The 18,739-nt window shown below is 46.6% G+C and overlaps 1 protein-coding gene across 2 annotated transcripts in view; it reads right to left on the minus strand.

Annotated features, from left to right (window-relative positions):
• syne1b (spectrin repeat containing, nuclear envelope 1b) overlaps positions 1-18,739 on the minus strand; it is a 394,236-nt gene that overhangs the window by 27,470 nt on the left and 348,027 nt on the right. For both annotated transcript variants that reach the window (XM_056296155.1, XM_056296154.1), the window contains 8 exons: positions 18,058-18,195; positions 15,956-16,147; positions 7,035-7,362; positions 6,542-6,610; positions 5,715-5,845; positions 1,519-1,645; positions 707-918; positions 230-430 (listed from right to left, as the gene is read on the minus strand). In XM_056296155.1, coding sequence (XP_056152130.1) covers positions 230-430; positions 707-918; positions 1,519-1,645; positions 5,715-5,845; positions 6,542-6,610; positions 7,035-7,362; positions 15,956-16,147; positions 18,058-18,195 — 1,398 coding nt within the window. The remainder of the gene's footprint in view (positions 1-229; positions 431-706; positions 919-1,518; positions 1,646-5,714; positions 5,846-6,541; positions 6,611-7,034; positions 7,363-15,955; positions 16,148-18,057; positions 18,196-18,739) is intronic.

Genomic DNA, 18,739 nt, shown 5'->3' on the forward strand with positions numbered 1-18,739 from the left:
TTCTTAAACATAGCATTTTTACAAATGTAAGCAGATATTGTAATATTTATATCATAGAAAATTCCCTTTTATCATGATAATATTTTCAGTATCAGTGCTACACAAGTAACTGAGAGGAACACCATAAAAATTGGCAAAAATTTGTTTTCTTTTAAATGTTAATTTAGCTCAACCAAACTCTCTCCTATAGACTCCTGTCTTGACATCGTCTGGCGGAATCTGAACATACGTGACATTGCATGAGTGCCTCCTGCAGAGCGCTCCTCCACTCCTCCAGGGAGCAGCCCAGTTTATCCCAGTGGTTGTTCATGTTCTTCAGTCGGGCCTGAAGTTCGCGCATCTCCTCTGTGTCGGACTGTATGAACTCGGCACTGCACAGGTTGACTGACAGTACGATGGCCTTACGCCTGTCAAAAGACTTCTGCAGCTCCTGAGCAGACATTCAGATTCACGTATGAAGCATTCAGCTGACGCTCTGGTATCAACAGACTTGCCAACAACACGGAATAAACAAACTTAAAATGCTTCTTAAACAAAATTCAAATATTCACTGAGGAGCTCATAAGGAATGATCAACATGGAAACAGCAGATGAAATGGTTTTGTTAAGAAATCAGATTCACTACCACCAGGCCTGAGCCACCAGAAAAACTTTTAGATTATTTTATGTTGTCATGCTAAGCTTGAAGCCAACTCAGAAAGGTCACCTTGAGCTTCTTGATGCGTTGCTCTATGATCTGCAGGTCGGTGCTGAGGTCCAGTCTCCTTTGCTGCTCCAGATCCTCCTCCGTCTGACAGAGCCAGACCCAGATGCTGCTCAGGTCCGAGTCCAGCTGCTGCCACTGCTGTTGGTTCTGCTTCAGCCCGAGCCCTTTGCTCAAATCCTGAGCCTGCAGCAGCTCCCAGCGCTCAATCACTCCTGAGAGTGTGATGTCAGAGATGTATATGATGTGATTAGACATATGCGATAATATCAGAGATGACAGATGATGATATGAGATGACATCAGAGATGATTATGTGAGAGGTGTTAGATTATGTAAACAATGATGTCAGATATGAAATGATAGGGATGATGCCAGATATAGATATAATGGGATGTTACATGTGATGAATGAGGTAATAGAGATTATGTCAAATGATGATGAGATGATATCGGAGATATGACGTAAAGTGACATCATGTGATGATATGAGATGATGTCAAAATGACGTGGGCAATGGCGATGTCAAAAATGGATATGATGAGAGATAACATCATGTGATATGAGATCATATCAGCGATGATGTTAGATGATGATATGGTGATGTATAATTGAGCATGATGAGAACTTTTGTCAAATCACTGTAAAATGATTCCACTGGTTTGTTGTTAGAATGGAACTGAAAGACACCTTGTATGAATGCTGGTGGAGAAGTGACGGAGAGCTCGTGTGCTGCTGGACTTAGTTGAGGTGAAAAAGCAGCAGAGACAGCGGCATTAAAAACATCGGATGGACTTTTTATGGGGACAAGAGTTACCTGATGTCTGGGACTCTGAGCTGCTGGGGTCGGCCAGTCCGGACGCCGTGTCCTCTTCCTCCTTCAGCTCAAAGCCCATCCTCTTCACCGCATCAATGCTGCCGCGACACTCACCGAGCAGACGCAGCTACAAGAGTCAACACATGGATAGTGTCACCAACACGCCACTGACATGCTCTCTACAGTCCAGGAAGAGACTAGAAGTGTCAAAAGTCAGACTGAAATCAATGATCAGATTTGACTATTCATGTCTAAAAACCTTAAACACGACTTAATAAAACATTCAGCAACATTTTTTAGTTGTAAATAATTAATGATTAATATGTAGGTCAGGTGAATCAACCCAGCCACTGAGGATGCACAAGCCAGTGCATTCTTAGTGCTGGTCCCAAGCCCGGATAAATGGGGAGGGTTGTGTAAGGAAGGGCATCCGGCGTAAAATCTTTGTCATATCAAATATGCGGATCATAAATCAGATTTACATACCGGATCGGTCGAGGCCCAGATTACCAACGACCACCACCTGTACTGTTAACCAGCAGGGTGCCGTGGAACTTTGAATGTTGGCACTATGACTGGTAAAGGGAGAGAGCTGGCTGATATGATGGAGAGAAGAAAGGTAGGCATAATGTGTGTGCAAGAGACCAGGTGGAAGGGGAGTAAGGCCAGGAGCATTGGAGGTGGGTTCCAACTCTTCTACCATGGTGCGAATGGGAGGAGAAATGGGGTAGGGGTAATTCTGAAGGAAGAGTATGTCAAGAGTGTGTTGGAGGTGAAGAGAGTGTCAGACAGAGTGATGAGTATGAAGCTGGAAATCGAAGGTGTATTGATGAATGTTATCAGTGCATATGCCCCGCAAGTTGGGTGTGAGATGGAAGAGAAAGAAAAATTCTGGGGTGAGTTGGATGACGTGGTGGAGAGGGTACCCAAGGAGGAGAGAGTGGTGATTGGAGTGGACTTCAATGGACATGTTGGTGAAGGGAACAGAGGTGATGAGGAGTTGATGGGAAGGTATGGTGTCAAGGAGAGAAATGTGGAAGGACAGATGGTGGTGGATTTTGTGAAAAGGATGGAAATGGCTGTGGTGAATACATATTTCAAGAAGAGGGAGGAACACAGGGTGACGTACAAGAGTGGAGGAGAGTGCACACAGGTGGACTATATCTTATGGAGGAGGCGTGATCTAAAAGGGATTGGAAGTTGCCCACTGGGGACTGGGGTTTGCGCTCCGGTCTCGTCAGATCCGACTATGGCCGGACTCGATGAAGCAGCGATAATTGGCAGCGCTGTCTTCGGGAGGGGGGCGGAGTCGGCTTGTGTTCGTCACCTGAATGCGTCTCTGTGTGTGTCGGAAAAAACAGTGGTTCGGCTTGGATTCGCCTTGTCACGAAAGTGGGGAGGCGTCTCCTTCGAGACTGCCGGCCGGAGAGATGCAGTTGGCGAACGCATGCAGTACGAGGGTGGGTGTTTGAATTAAAATAGGGATCGATTGGCCACTAAATTGGGAGAAAAAAGGGAAAAATCCGAAATAAATTTTTGAAAAAAAATAATAAAAGGGATTGGAGACTGCAAGGTGGTGAGAGGGGAGAACGTAGCTAGGCAGCATCGGATGGTGGTCTGTAGGATGACTTTGGAGACAGAGAAGAAGAAGCGAGTGAAGGCAGAGCTGAAGATCAAATGGTGGGAGTTGAAGAAGGAAGACTGTTGTGTGGAGTTCAGGCAGGAGGTAAGACAGGCACTGGGTGGTAGTGAAGAGTTGCCAGATGGCTGGGCAACCACTGCAGAAATAGTGAGGGAGACAGCTAGGAAGGTACTTGGTGTGTCATCAGGACAGAGGAAGGAAGACAAGGAGACTTGGTGGTGGAATGAGGAAGTACAGCAAAGTATACAGAGGAAGAGGTTGGCAAAGAAGAAGTGGGATAGTCAGAGAGATGAAGAAAGTAGACAGGAGTACAAGGAGATGCAGCGTAAAGCAAAGAGAGAGGTGGCAAAGGCAAAGGAAAAGGTGTATGGTGAGTTGTATGACAGGTTAGACACTAAGGAAGGAGAAAAGGACTTGTACCGATTGGCTAGACAGAGGGACCGAGCTGGGAAGGATGTGCAGCAGGATAGGGTGATCAAGGATAGAGATGGAAATGTGCTGACAAGCGAGGAGAGTGTGCTGAGAAGGTGGAAGGAGTACTTTGAGGGGCTGATGAATGAAGAAAATGAGAGAGAAAGAAGGTTGGATGATGTGGGGATAGTGAATCAGGAAGTGCAGTGAATTAGCAAGGAGGAAGTGAGGGCAGCTATGAAGAGGATGAAGAGTGGAAAGGCAGTTGGTCCTGATGACATACCTGTGGAGGCATGGAGATGTTTAGGAGAGATGGCAGTGGGGTTTTTAACTAGATTGTTTAACACAATCCTGGAAAGTGAGAGGATGCCTGGGGAGTGCAGAAGAAGCATACTGGTACCGATTTTCAAGAACAAGGGTGATGTGCAGAACTGTAACAACTACAGAGGTATAAAGTTGATCAGCCACAGCATGAAGATATGGGAAAGAGTAATAGAAGCTAGGTTAAGAGGAGGAGAGGTGACGATCAGCGAGCAACAGTATGGTTTCAGGCCATGAAAGAGCACCACAGATGTGATGTTTGCTTTGAGAATGTTGGTGGAGAAGTATAGAGGAGGCCAGAAGGAGTTACATTGTGTCCTTGTGGATTTAGATAAAGCATACGACAGGGTGCCGAGAGAGGAGGTGTGGTATTGTATGACGAAGTCAGGAGTTGCAGAGAAGTATGTAGGAGTGGTGCAGGACATGTATGAGGGAAGTGTGACAGTGGTGAGGTGCGTGGTTGGAATGACAGATGGGTTCAAGGTGGAGGTGGGATTACATCAAGGATCAGCTCTGAGCCCTTTCTTGTTTGCAATGGTGATGGACAGGTTGACAGAAGAGATCAGGCAGGAGTCTCCATGGACTATGATGTTTGCGGATGACAGTGTGATCTGTAGTGAGAGTAGGGTGCTGGTGGGGGAGAGCCCTTTAGAGGTGGAGGTATGCACTGGAGAGAGGAGGAATGAAAGTCAGTGGGAGCAAGACGGAATACCTATGTGTGAATGAGAGGGAGGACAGTGGAATGGTCAGGATGCAAGAAGTAGAGGTGACAAAGTTATATAAGTTTAAATACTTGGGGTTAACTGTCCAAAGTAATGGGGAGTGCAGAAGAGAGGGGAAGAAGAGAGTGCAGGCAGGGTGGAGCGGGTGGAGAAGAGTCAGGAGTGATTTGTGACAGAAGGGTACCAGCAAGAGTTAAAGGGAAGGTTTACAAGATGGTTGTGAGACCAGCTATGTTGTATGGTTTGGAGACAGTGGCACTGATGAAAAGACAGGAGGAGGAGCTGGAGGTGGCAGAGGTGAAGATGCTAAGATTTTCACTGGGAGTGATGAAGAAGGACAGGATTAGGAAGGAGTATATTAGAGGGACAGCTCAGGTTGGACGGTTTGGAGACAAAGCAAGAGAGGCAACATTGAGATGGCTTGGACATGTGTGGAGGAGAGATGCTGGGTATATTGGGAGAAGGATGCTGAATACAGTAGGATGCTGAAAGTAGTAGTAGTGGATTGAGTATCAACCATTAATTTAAGTCTGACTCAACTCAAAATACTGAGGCTTTGTTTCTGCAAAAACTCAGAAATCTGTTTCTGCAGAAACAGTATCAGAGCTGATGAGCAGACAGGCTGCAGAGAAGCTGTCCATTTGTGAAAGTCATCTGACTATCCAACATTGCAACTGTGCAACCTCCAGAAAGAAAGTGTACAAAGAGTTTGTTCTTTTGTCTAATGTGAATTATCAGGGCTGGATGGAGGTGTGTGAGAGGTGTATGAAATGACACGGCACGCCGGTGTTAACCTGAGACATGACGCCTCCGACCGAGGAATACTGGTTTAGAGAACAGAGTTGGTTTTGGTTCGTCATCTTATTTACCATCACCAGTGTTAGTGTCATGTTATTATTTCCATTTTATTGCAGCAGTGAGATGCTCTGATCATTTGCGTGTGAAGCCTCATGTTTTTGCAGCGTTAATTTTGCTTTGTTGTTACTCATCACAGTGTTGAACAGTAACGTGCATACAACACAAATGCATTAAACACACAAAGCAGCAAGGTTCATCTATCTCTGGTGTTCACACAGCAGGTCTGGAAGAGAGATTCATACATATCCCGTGTAGGACACATCTGCTTCTGTGCCGGTGGAGCTCCGGCTTCGCATGCTGTGTGTTTGCTGCAGGGGGAAGCGGCCGGGATCCAGTGACCCCTGACCCTGTGAGTCCACCGAACCAACCTCTCCTGTCAACAAAACGGCATTGCCTCATAAATCCACTTTATGTCTACAAAGGCACAACTAAACATTCCACAGCAAAGAAACAGGTGAGTTATTTTACTTTGAACAGATCTGGAGTCTCCTCAAGACACAGACGGCTGACTGGTGGGATTCTATGTAGGGTCGTACGTAGGGTCGTATGTAGGGTCGTATGTAGGATGGTATGTAGGTTTGTATGAAGGGTTGTATGTAGGGTCTTATGCTGGGTTGTATGCTGGGTGGTATGCAGGGTTGTATGTAGGGTTGTATGCTGGGTTGTATGCAGGGTTGTGTGTCTAGGGAGAGTCCAGACATGTTGCCAGTGAAGGAAGGACATGCTGTTTCAGAGCTCCAGACAGGGTTAGCTACCATACACAGCACACTGGAAGTCAAACCAAAGTAAAGAAACAAGGATTAAGGTGAATTCCATCTCCATCTCAGGTTAGGGACCATCTCTAAATGAGTGAATTGGGGAGATTTAAATGGAATTGACCTTAACGCCCCATGTTAGAAAACACTGCCAGTGACTAAGGTGCCCATTGTTACACTGAAATGTGTGTCAGACAGGAAAAAGAGAGAAACACAGGAAAAACTCAAATCAATGTCCAAGCCAGTGAGCACACTACAGATCTGGTGTGTGATGTCCCCGACAGGTGGACATGCTGGACGCTGGGGTTGCCTACCATTAGAGGACCTCAGTGTTTGCTCAGTAAATTTAACATAGGCCTCTGTGCTCTCAGGGATCACTAAATCTGCAAAACAACATTATACATACACATATTTGAGTCTCTTGAGTCATCACACCAGGGTCAAACAGTATTTACACATGTTCTACTGTCCATCTGGGACAACATGGTTCCCTGAAGTCAGAGCCAGCTTGGAGGAACCACGCAGAACCAGGAATAACCACAGACAAGAGGTTTGTGTGTTAGATTTAACACTGACTTTAGCGAGTTAAGATAACAAACTGGTCACCACAGAGAGCAGAAAACACAAGACAATACTGGTGTGTGTTCTTCAGGAGGAAGACGATCCCACAAGACAATGCATCACTGGGTTTCCTAAAGACCTGAACTATCCCTTCATATCTAACAAGACTGCTGTGTGTGTGTGTGAGAGAGAGAGTGAGACAGAGAGAGAGTGAGACAGAGAGAGACAGACTGAGTGAGAACTGACCTGACAGGGCGGAGGAGGGCCGCTGCAGGAAGTCGCCTTCCTCGCTCTGCTGCTCTCTCAGGGCGCGGCTGGCGCTCTCCAGGCCGCGGCTCAGGTCGTAGTCGTGGTCCCACTCCAGCGGGATGGAGTCCACACTAGCTGGTGTGTCTCGACCTGAAGGCTCCGCCCGCAACGGAGCCGCCAGTGAGGCCGAGCGGCTGGAGGAGGGCAGCGGCGACAGGAAACCATCGCCCAGACGCTCACTCCACGGCAGGCTGGACAGGTCACCCGGCTCGTCCAGCTCCAGCTCGCGGTCTGACAAAGATGCTTCTGTGTCCTCGTCGGTCAGCTGAGACATGAAGACATGAATAGAATGACAGACAGGTTCAGGTCCCTCACCTGGAGACAGGTCCGCTTTAGAAGGAGTTTTCTTCCTTCTGCCGCTGACGTTCTAAGCTGAGTGAACCTCTAAAGTCCTGTGTTCATGTGTTGTTGTCTCGCTGGTCTGTGTCCTGTGGTGTGTCCAGTATATGTACATCTACTTACTCTACGTGAGGCTCTGTACAAAAGATGAAAGCAAATGTCCTCTTGTCAGGACAATTAAGTTAAGTATTGGGGCGTCCAGGTAGTGTAGCGGTCTTTTCCGTTGCCTGCCAACACGGGGATCGCCGGTTCAAATCCCCGTGTTACCTCCGGCTTGGTCAGGCGTCCCTACAGACACAATTGGCCGTGTCTGTGGGTAGGAAGCCGGATGTAGGTATGTGTCCTAGTCATTGCACTAGCGCCTCCTCTGGTTGGTCAGGGTGCCTGCTCGAGGGGGAATAGTGTGATCCTCCCACACGCTACGGCCCCCTGGTGAAACTCCTCACTGTCAGGTGAAAAGAAGCGGCTGGCGACTCCACATGTATGGGAGGAGACATGTGGTAGTCTGCAGCCCTCCCCGGATCAGCAGAGGGGGTGGAGCAGAGACCGGGACGGTTTGGAAGAGTGGGGTGATTGGCCGTATACAATTGGAGGGAAGAAAATGGGGGGGGGGGGGGTGATAAAAAAGAAAAGAAAAGAAAAAAGAAGCCAAGTATCTGTACAGTAATAAGGACAAGCTGACCGGAGGATATTCAGACGACTGAGGAGAACATCCAGCCCTGAATGTCCGTATGAGCTGAAAGCACAGATCAAGACTCCTCCATGTGTTCTTATAACCATGCCTGTATTCACCATCATCTTCATCCTCCTCCTCATCATCACTATACCACTCTTTACACTACTGTTATTATCATGGTTTTTTATTTGACATACTCTACTGGTCCCCTCTGGGAGTCGTCTCTGCGTTTAAGCATCCTAGCTGTGTAGCTAGGAGCAGAGGGCAGCCACTGTGCAGCACCTGGGTACCAACTCCAGCTCGTCTTGACATGCCTTGCTCAGGGGCACAGACAGGAGTATTAACCCTAACATGCATGTTTCTCAGGGTCAGGAGGACGCTGGAGCCTGTCCCACCCAGGACGACCTGGGATGACCCCAATGTTGGACGACCCCGGGGTTTGAACCCAGGACCTTCTTGCTGCGAGGCGACAGTGCTAACCACTGCACCACCGTGCCGCTTCTTATTATAATCATACTGATTATTGGCCAAAGACAGACTTTCAGACACATTATCAGATAAGATGTTGACATTTGAAGTGTGGAGAGACAGACACACACATACACACACACACACACACGCATACACACACACACACGCATACACACACATACAACCACACAAACACACACACACACGCATACAAACACACATACACACACACACACATATACACACACACACATACACACACATACAACCACACACAAACACACACACAGACACACACACACACACACACACACACACACACACACCGTGAGCTTTTGTCAGACAATGTGGGTAGCAAAGTCCTCTTAAAGGGATGGTGTCTGGCTTTCATACGTGGAGAATAAAACACATCTTAAAAACGAGGTTATTCAGGAGACGGGGTGAAGACGTGGCATCGTGTTTTCTCTCATTCTCATGACACTGAAAAGCGAGGTTATTCAGGAGACGGGGTGAAGACGTGGCATCGTGTTTTCTCTCATTCTCATGACACTGAAAAGCGAGGTTATTCAGGAGACGGGGTGAAGACGTGGCATCGTGTTTTCTCTCATTCTCATGACACTGAAAAGCGAGGTTATTCAGGAGACGGGGTGAAGACGTGGCATCGTGTTTTCTCTCATTCTCATGACACTGAAAAGCGAGGTTATTCAGGGGACGGGGTGAAGACGTGGCATCGTGTTTTCTCTCATTCTCATGACACTGAAAAGCGAGGTTATTCAGGAGATGGGGTGAAGACGTGGCGTCGTGTTTTCTCTCATTCTCATGACACTGAAAAGCGAGGTTATTCAGGAGACGGGGTGAAGACGTGGCGTCGTGTTTTCTCTCATTCTCATGACACTGAAAAGCGAGGTTATTCAGGAGACGGGGTGAAGACGTGGCATCGTGTTTTCTCTCATTCTCATGACACTGAAAAGCGAGGTTATTCAGGAGACGGGGTGAAGACGTGGCATCGTGTTTTCTCTCATTCTCATGACACTGAAAAGCGAGGTTATTCAGGAGACGGGGTGAAGACGTGGCATCGTGTTTTCTCTCATTCTCATGACACTGAAAAGCGAGGTTATTCAGGAGACGGGGTGAAGACGTGGCATCGTGTTTTCTCTCATTCTCATGACACTGAAAAGCGAGGTTATTCAGGAGACGGGGTGAAGACGTGGCGTCGTGTTTTCTCTCATTCTCATGACACTGAAAAGCGAGGTTATTCAGGGGGCGGGGTGAAGACGTGGCATCGTGTTTTCTCTCATTCTCATGACACTGAAAAGCGAGGTTATTCAGGAGACGGGGTGAAGACGTGGCATCGTGTTTTCTCTCATTCTCATGACACTGAAAAGCGAGGTTATTCAGGAGACGGGGTGAAGACGTGGCATCGTGTTTTCTCTCATTCTCATGACACTGAAAAGCGAGGTTATTCAGGAGACGGGGTGAAGACGTGGCATCGTGTTTTCTCTCATTCTCATGACACTGAAAAGCGAGGTTATTCAGGAGGCGGGGTGAAGACGTGGCATCGTGTTTTCTCTCATTCTCATGACACTGAAAAGCGAGGTTATTCAGGGGGCGGGGTGAAGACGTGGCATCGTGTTTTCTCTCATTCTCATGACACTGAAAAGCGAGGTTATTCAGGAGACGGGGTGAAGACGTGGCATCGTGTTTTCTCTCATTCTCATGACACTGAAAAGCGAGGTTATTCAGGAGACGGGGTGAAGACGTGGCATCGTGTTTTCTCTCATTCCCATGACACTGAAAAGCGAGGTTATTCAGGGGGCGGGGTGAAGACGTGGCATCGTGTTTTCTCTCATTCTCATGACACTGAAAAGCGAGGTTATTCAGGAGGCGGGGTGAAGACGTGGCATCGTGTTTTCTCTCATTCTCATGACACTGAAAAGCGAGGTTATTCAGGAGACGGGGTGAAGACGTGGCATCGTGTTTTCTCTCATTCCCATGACACTGAAAAGCGAGGTTATTCAGGAGACGGGGTGAAGACGTGGCATCGTGTTTTCTCTCATTCTCATGACACTGAAAAGCGAGGTTATTCAGGAGACGGGGTGAAGACGTGGCATCGTGTTTTCTCTCATTCTCATGACACTGAAAAGCGAGGTTATTCAGGAGACGGGGTGAAGACGTGGCATCGTGTTTTCTCTCATTCCCATGACACTGAAAAGCGAGGTTATTCAGGAGACGGGGTGAAGACGTGGCATCGTGTTTTCTCTCATTCTCATGACACTGAAAAGCGAGGTTATTCAGGAGACGGGGTGAAGACGTGGCATCGTGTTTTCTCTCATTCTCATGACACTGAAAAGCGAGGTTATTCAGGAGACGGGGTGAAGACGTGGCATCGTGTTTTCTCTCATTCTCATGACACTGAAAAGCGAGGTTATTCAGGAGACGGGGTGAAGACGTGGCGTCGTGTTTTCTCTCATTCTCATGACACTGAAAAGCGAGGTTATTCAGGAGACGGGGTGAAGACGTGGCATCGTGTTTTCTCTCATTCTCATGACACTGAAAAGCGAGGTTATTCAGGAGACGGGGTGAAGACGTGGCATCGTGTTTTCTCTCATTCTCATGACACTGAAAAGCGAGGTTATTCAGGAGACGGGGTGAAGACGTGGCATCGTGTTTTCTCTCATTCTCATGACACTGAAAAGCGAGGTTATTCAGGAGACGGGGTGAAGACGTGGCATCGTGTTTTCTCTCATTCTCATGACACTGAAAAGCGAGGTTATTCAGGAGGCGGGGTGAAGACGTGGCATCGTGTTTTCTCTCATTCTCATGACACTGAAAAGCGAGGTTATTCAGGGGGCGGGGTGAAGACGTGGCATCGTGTTTTCTCTCATTCTCATGACACTGAAAAGCGAGGTTATTCAGGAGACGGGGTGAAGACGTGGCATCGTGTTTTCTCTCATTCTCATGACACTGAAAAGCGAGGTTATTCAGGAGACGGGGTGAAGACGTGGCATCGTGTTTTCTCTCATTCCCATGACACTGAAAAGCGAGGTTATTCAGGAGACGGGGTGAAGACGTGGCATCGTGTTTTCTCTCATTCTCATGACACTGAAAAGCGAGGTTATTCAGGAGACGGGGTGAAGACGTGGCATCGTGTTTTCTCTCATTCCCATGACACTGAAAAGCGAGGTTATTCAGGAGACGGGGTGAAGACGTGGCATCGTGTTTTCTCTCATTCTCATGACACTGAAAAGCGAGGTTATTCAGGAGACGGGGTGAAGACGTGGCATCGTGTTTTCTCTCATTCCCATGACACTGAAAAGCGAGGTTATTCAGGAGACGGGGTGAAGACGTGGCATCGTGTTTTCTCTCATTCTCATGACACTGAAAAGCGAGGTTATTCAGGAGACGGGGTGAAGACGTGGCATCGTGTTTTCTCTCATTCTCATGACACTGAAAAGCGAGGTTATTCAGGAGATGGGGTGAAGACGTGGCATCGTGTTTTCTCTCATTCTCATGACACTGAAAAGCGAGGTTATTCAGGAGACGGGGTGAAGACGTGGCATCGTGTTTTCTCTCATTCTCATGACACTGAAAAGCGAGGTTATTCAGGAGACGGGGTGAAGACGTGGCATCGTGTTTTCTCTCATTCTCATGACACTGAAAAGCGAGGTTATTCAGGAGACGGGGTGAAGACGTGGCGTCGTGTTTTCTCTCATTCTCATGACACTGAAAAGCGAGGTTATTCAGGGGGCGGGGTGAAGACGTGGCATCGTGTTTTCTCTCATTCTCATGACACTGAAAAGCGAGGTTATTCAGGAGACGGGGTGAAGACGTGGCATCGTGTTTTCTCTCATTCTCATGACACTGAAAAGCGAGGTTATTCAGGAGACGGGGTGAAGACGTGGCATCGTGTTTTCTCTCATTCTCATGACACTGAAAAGCGAGGTTATTCAGGAGACGGGGTGAAGACGTGGCATCGTGTTTTCTCTCATTCTCATGACACTGAAAAGCGAGGTTATTCAGGAGGCGGGGTGAAGACGTGGCATCGTGTTTTCTCTCATTCTCATGACACTGAAAAGCGAGGTTATTCAGGGGGCGGGGTGAAGACGTGGCATCGTGTTTTCTCTCATTCTCATGACACTGAAAAGCGAGGTTATTCAGGAGACGGGGTGAAGACGTGGCATCGTGTTTTCTCTCATTCTCATGACACTGAAAAGCGAGGTTATTCAGGAGACGGGGTGAAGACGTGGCATCGTGTTTTCTCTCATTCTCATGACACTGAAAAGCGAGGTTATTCAGGGGGCGGGGTGAAGACGTGGCATCGTGTTTTCTCTCATTCTCATGACACTGAAAAGCGAGGTTATTCTGGGGACGGGGTGAAGACGTGGCATCGTGTTTTCTCTCATTCTCATGACACTGAAAAGCGAGGTTATTCAGGAGACGGGGTGAAGACGTGGCATCGTGTTTTCTCTCATTCTCATGACACTGAAAAGCGAGGTTATTCAGGAGACGGGGTGAAGACGTGGCATCGTGTTTTCTGTCATTCCCATGACACTGAAAAGCGAGGTTATTCAGGAGACGGGGTGAAGACGTGGCATCGTGTTTTCTCTCATTCTCATGACACTGAAAAGCGAGGTTATTCAGGAGACGGGGTGAAGACGTGGCATCGTGTTTTCTCTCATTCTCATGACACTGAAAAGCGAGGTTATTCAGGAGACGGGGTGAAGACGTGGCATCGTGTTTTCTCTCATTCTCATGACACTGAAAAGCGAGGTTATTCAGGAGACGGGGTGAAGACGTGGCATCGTGTTTTCTCTCATTCTCATGACACTGAAAAGCGAGGTTATTCAGGAGACGGGGTGAAGACGTGGCATCGTGTTTTCTCTCATTCCCATGACACTGAAAAGCGAGGTTATTCAGGAGACGGGGTGAAGACGTGGCATCGTGTTTTCTCTCATTCTCATGACACTGAAAAGCGAGGTTATTCAGGAGACGGGGTGAAGACGTGGCGTCGTGTTTTCTCTCATTCTCATGACACTGAAAAGCGAGGTTATTCAGGAGACGGGGTGAAGACGTGGCATCGTGTTTTCTCTCATTCTCATGACACTGAAAAGCGAGGTTATTCAGGAGACGGGGTGAAGACGTGGCATCGTGTTTTCTCTCATTCTCATGACACTGAAAAGCGAGGTTATTCAGGAGACGGGGTGAAGACGTGGCATCGTGTTTTCTCTCATTCTCATGACACTGAAAAGCGAGGTTATTCAGGAGACGGGGTGAAGACGTGGCATCGTGTTTTCTCTCATTCTCATGACACTGAAAAGCGAGGTTATTCAGGAGACGGGGTGAAGACGTGGCATCGTGTTTTCTCTCATTCTCATGACACTGAAAAGCGAGGTTATTCAGGAGACGGGGTGAAGACGTGGCATCGTGTTTTCTCTCATTCTCATGACACTGAAAAGCGAGGTTATTCAGGAGACGGGGTGAAGACGTGGCATCGTGTTTTCTCTCATTCTCATGACACTGAAAAGCGAGGTTATTCAGGAGACGGGGTGAAGACGTGGCATCGTGTTTTCTCTCATTCTCATGACACTGAAAAGCGAGGTTATTCAGGAGACGGGGTGAAGACGTGGCGTCGTGTTTTCTCTCATTCTCATAACACTGAAAAGCGAGGTTATTCAGGAGACGGGGTGAAGACGTGGCGTCGTGTTTTCTCTCATTCTCATGACACTGAAAAGCGAGGTTATTCAGGAGACGGGGTGAAGACGTGGCGTCGTGTTTTCTCTCATTCTCATGACACTGAAAAGCGAGGTTATTCAGGGGGCGGGGTGAAGACGTGGCATCGTGTTTTCTCTCATTCTCATGACACTGAAAAGCGAGGTTATTCAGGAGACGGGGTGAAGACGTGGCATCGTGTTTTCTCTCATTCTCATGACACTGAAAAGCGAGGTTATTCAGGAGACGGGGTGAAGACGTGGCATCGTGTTTTCTCTCATTCTCATGACACTGAAAAGCGAGGTTATTCAGGAGACGGGGTGAAGACGTGGCATCGTGTTTTCTCTCATTCTCATGACACTGAAAAGCGAGGTTATTCAGGAGGCGGGGTGAAGACGTGGCATCGTGTTTTCTCTCATTCTCATGACACTGAAAAGCGAGGTTATTCAGGGGGCGGGGTGAAGACGTGGCATCGTGTTTTCTCTCATTCTCATGACACTGAAAAGCGAGGTTATTCAGGAGACGGGGTGAAGACGTGGCATCGTGTTTTCTCTCATTCTCATGACACTGAAAAGCGAGGTTATTCAGGAGACGGGGTGAAGACGTGGCATCGTGTTTTCTCTCATTCTCATGACACTGAAAAGCGAGGTTATTCAGGGGGCGGGGTGAAGACGTGGCATCGTGTTTTCTCTCATTCTCATGACACTGAAAAGCGAGGTTATTCAGGAGACGGGGTGAAGACGTGGCATCGTGTTTTCTCTCATTCTCATGACACTGAAAAGCGAGGTTATTCAGGAGGCGGGGTGAAGACGTGGCATCGTGTTTTCTCTCATTCTCATGACACTGAAAAGCGAGGTTATTCAGGAGACGGGGTGAAGACGTGGCATCGTGTTTTCTCTCATTCTCATGACACTGAAAAGCGAGGTTATTCAGGAGACGGGGTGAAGACGTGGCATCGTGTTTTCTCTCATTCTCATGACACTGAAAAGCGAGGTTATTCAGGAGACGGGGTGAAGACGTGGCATCGTGCTTTCTCTCATTCTCATGACACTGAAAAGCGAGGTTATTCAGGAGACGGGGTGAAGACGTGGCATCGTGTTTTCTCTCATTCTCATGACACTGAAAAGCGAGGTTATTCAGGAGACGGGGTGAAGACGTGGCATCGTGTTTTCTCTCATTCCCATGACACTGAAAAGCGAGGTTATTCAGGAGACGGGGTGAAGACGTGGCATCGTGTTTTCTCTCATTCTCATGACACTGAAAAGCGAGGTTATTCAGGAGATGGGGTTTAAATGGGGCATCGTGTTTTCTCTCATTCTCATAACACTGAAAGGCGGCACTTGAAAATCTGAGTCTCAGGTGACACAGATTTACTTTTATTTGACTGTTATTAAAACTACTTAAGCCCTGTTATTTAAGGGGTGATGGGCATGCTGTGTGAAGCAGCTGATATGGTAGTACACTGATGATAACACAAGGCTAGTAAAACACACATTATGTTGTGTGTTTCATCACATTATGTGTATTCAACAAGTGTACACATGTGAAGACAGGACTTCCTGTGTCACAGCTACATCCCCCTCCATGTGCCATGGGCAGAAGTGCAGCTGGTTTACAGATGTATAGAGGTCAAAGGCCAGGGGGTGAAGGGCCAGGGCCTTACGGGGAGGCGGATGAGCTTCTTGTAGTAGCGCTCCACGCGTCCAAACACCTCTTGGCAGTAGCGCTGCAGCTCCTCCAGCTCCTCCTCGATGACGGTGGTATCCAGCGGCTCACTCTTCTCCATCAGCGCCTCGCCATGCTGGAAGACCTGCTCCACCTTTGGCGTGGTCAGGGAGATCTCCTGCTGGAAAGCCTGAGAAGAAGCAGATGATGAGGAAGAGCTTAAACAAGTCTTCATATCTGGAGATAAATACAAAGCAACACAACATGTAGTCAAACTACGAAGGCATTCATACACAACATAAATACCAATGTTAAGTTCTACTGTCCATACTGATCATCATCAATTTAAATCCTACTGTCCATACTGATCATCATCAATTTAAATCCTACTCTCCATACTGATGGTTAATTTAAATCCTACTGTCCACACTGATGGTTAATTTAAATTCTACTGTCCATATTGATGGTTAATTTAAATCCTACTGTCCACACTGATGGTTAATTTAAATTCTACTGTCCATATTGATGGTTAATTTAAATCCTACTGTCCACACTGATGGTTAATTTAAATCCTACTGTCCACACTGATGGTTAATTTAAATTCTACTGTCCATATTGATGGTTAATTTAAATTCTACTGTCCATACTGATGGTTAATTTAAAATCTACTGTCCACACTGATAGTTAATTTAAATTCTACTGTCCGTATTGATGGTTAATTTAAATTCTACTGTCCATATTGATGGTTAATTTAAATTCTACTGTCCATATTGATGGTTAATTTAAATTCTACTGTCCATATTGATGGTTAATTTAAATTCTACTGTCCATACTGATGGTTAATTTAAAATCTACTGTCCACACTGATAGTTAATTTAAATTCTACTGTCCGTATTGATGGTTAATTTAAATTCTACTGTCCATATTGATGGTTAATTTAAATTCTACTGTCCATACTGATGGTTAATTTAAATTCTACTGTCCATACTGATGTTTAATTTAAATTCTACTGTCCATATTGATGGTTAATTTAAATTCTACTGTCCATATTGATGGTTAATTTAAATTCTACTGTCCATACTGATGGCTAATTTAAATTCTACTGTCCATATTGATGGTTAATTTAAATTCTACTGTCCATACTGATGGTTAATTTAAATTCTACTGTCCACATTAACGGTTAATTTAAATTCTTCTGTCCATACTGATGGTTACTTCAAAGAGGCAGTAGGGGATCCTGGGCAGAAGTTTACAAGAGCCAGCTACATTTTGAAACATCCTGCTACATAACCCGCCCCCTCACTTCTACCTAAGAGCCTCTGCACCCACAGCCTGATTGACAGCAATCAGGGACCAATGGAGATGCTGGCTTGCAAAGCCCTCTGCTGATTGGCTGATAAGGAGCGGCTCCAGAGACTGATCTTTATTTGTCACTGCAGCTGCTGAGTTGATGAAGAGTTTGACAAAACATGATGAAGTGTTCTGAGTATATATCACCGAAACACACGTTACGCAAGTGAGTCTGAGTACGCCATGAGGACAGTATGAGGGAACTATTACACACAAACGTGTGAATGCACACAGACACACAACAGGTAACACACAGACATACAACAGGTAACACACAGAGACACAACAGGTAATGCACAGACACACAACAGGTAACACAGAGACAAAACAGTTAACACAAAGACACACAACAGGTAACACACACAAATGTGTAAATGTGCATTTTGAACATGTCCTTTGACAAAACTGAAAAGCAAAAAAAAAAATATATATTTTGTTTAACTTGGCTGAAGTAGAATATAATCTGCCATAGGTCAAATGAATGAGAAGACCCTTGATATGATAAAGTTGTGTCAGGTGAGTTCAGTTTGACCCACATGTTTACAGAGAACACACAACGAGAGTCAGAAACACATTTAAAGAGTCACAGGAAAATGTCGCCTTATGTCTGTCCAGTTACCTCAGCTTTTCTAAATCATAATGATGTGATTTAACCAGACTACATGGATCTGCATACAGGACCCGCAAGACTGAAAGACATGGATCTGGATACAGGACCTGCCAGACTGAAAGAGCCGCTTGTGAACTCACTCTGAGTTGCTTGATCTTGGCCTGGATGTCACATTCAGAGAAGTGTTCAATGTTGGTGAGCTGCAGGTCCATCTCCGTCAGCCACACCAGGAGGCCGTCTCTGTTGGTCTCAAACTCTTCTCTCTGACTGATGAAATGCTGCATTCACACACACACACACACACACACACACACACACACACACACACACACACACACACACACACACACACATACACACACACACACTAACTGGAGTGTTTTTGCATCTACAGACCTGGACGAACTTACTGACACTGTGACATCTTACATCAGCTTATGTGAGGACACGCGTGTGCCCATCAAAACCTTCTGTACCTTCAATAATAATAAGCCCTGGTTCACAACAAAACTCAGGCAGCTTCGTCAGGCCAAAGAGGAAGCGTACAGGAGTGGAGATAGGATCTGGTACAACAAAGCCAGAAACACACTCACAAAGGAGATCAGAGGAGAAGGGTCTGTCCGCGGACTGCAAGAATGGGGCGAAACTTGTAGGGGTGAAACTTGTAGCAGGAGGTGTAACTTGTACTTTTCTAAATCACACCAAGAATGGAGAATTCATCCAGAAGGTGGCAGTAATGCACCATAAATCGTTTGCAAACCACCATAAAATAGAAGACACCAAAGAAGAAGATGAAGTGGGATGTTTTAAATGTTTAGTTGT

Source organism: Lampris incognitus, chromosome 16 (assembly GCF_029633865.1).
Source record: "Lampris incognitus isolate fLamInc1 chromosome 16, fLamInc1.hap2, whole genome shotgun sequence".
Classification (NCBI taxonomy): Eukaryota; Metazoa; Chordata; class Actinopteri; order Lampriformes; family Lampridae; genus Lampris; species Lampris incognitus.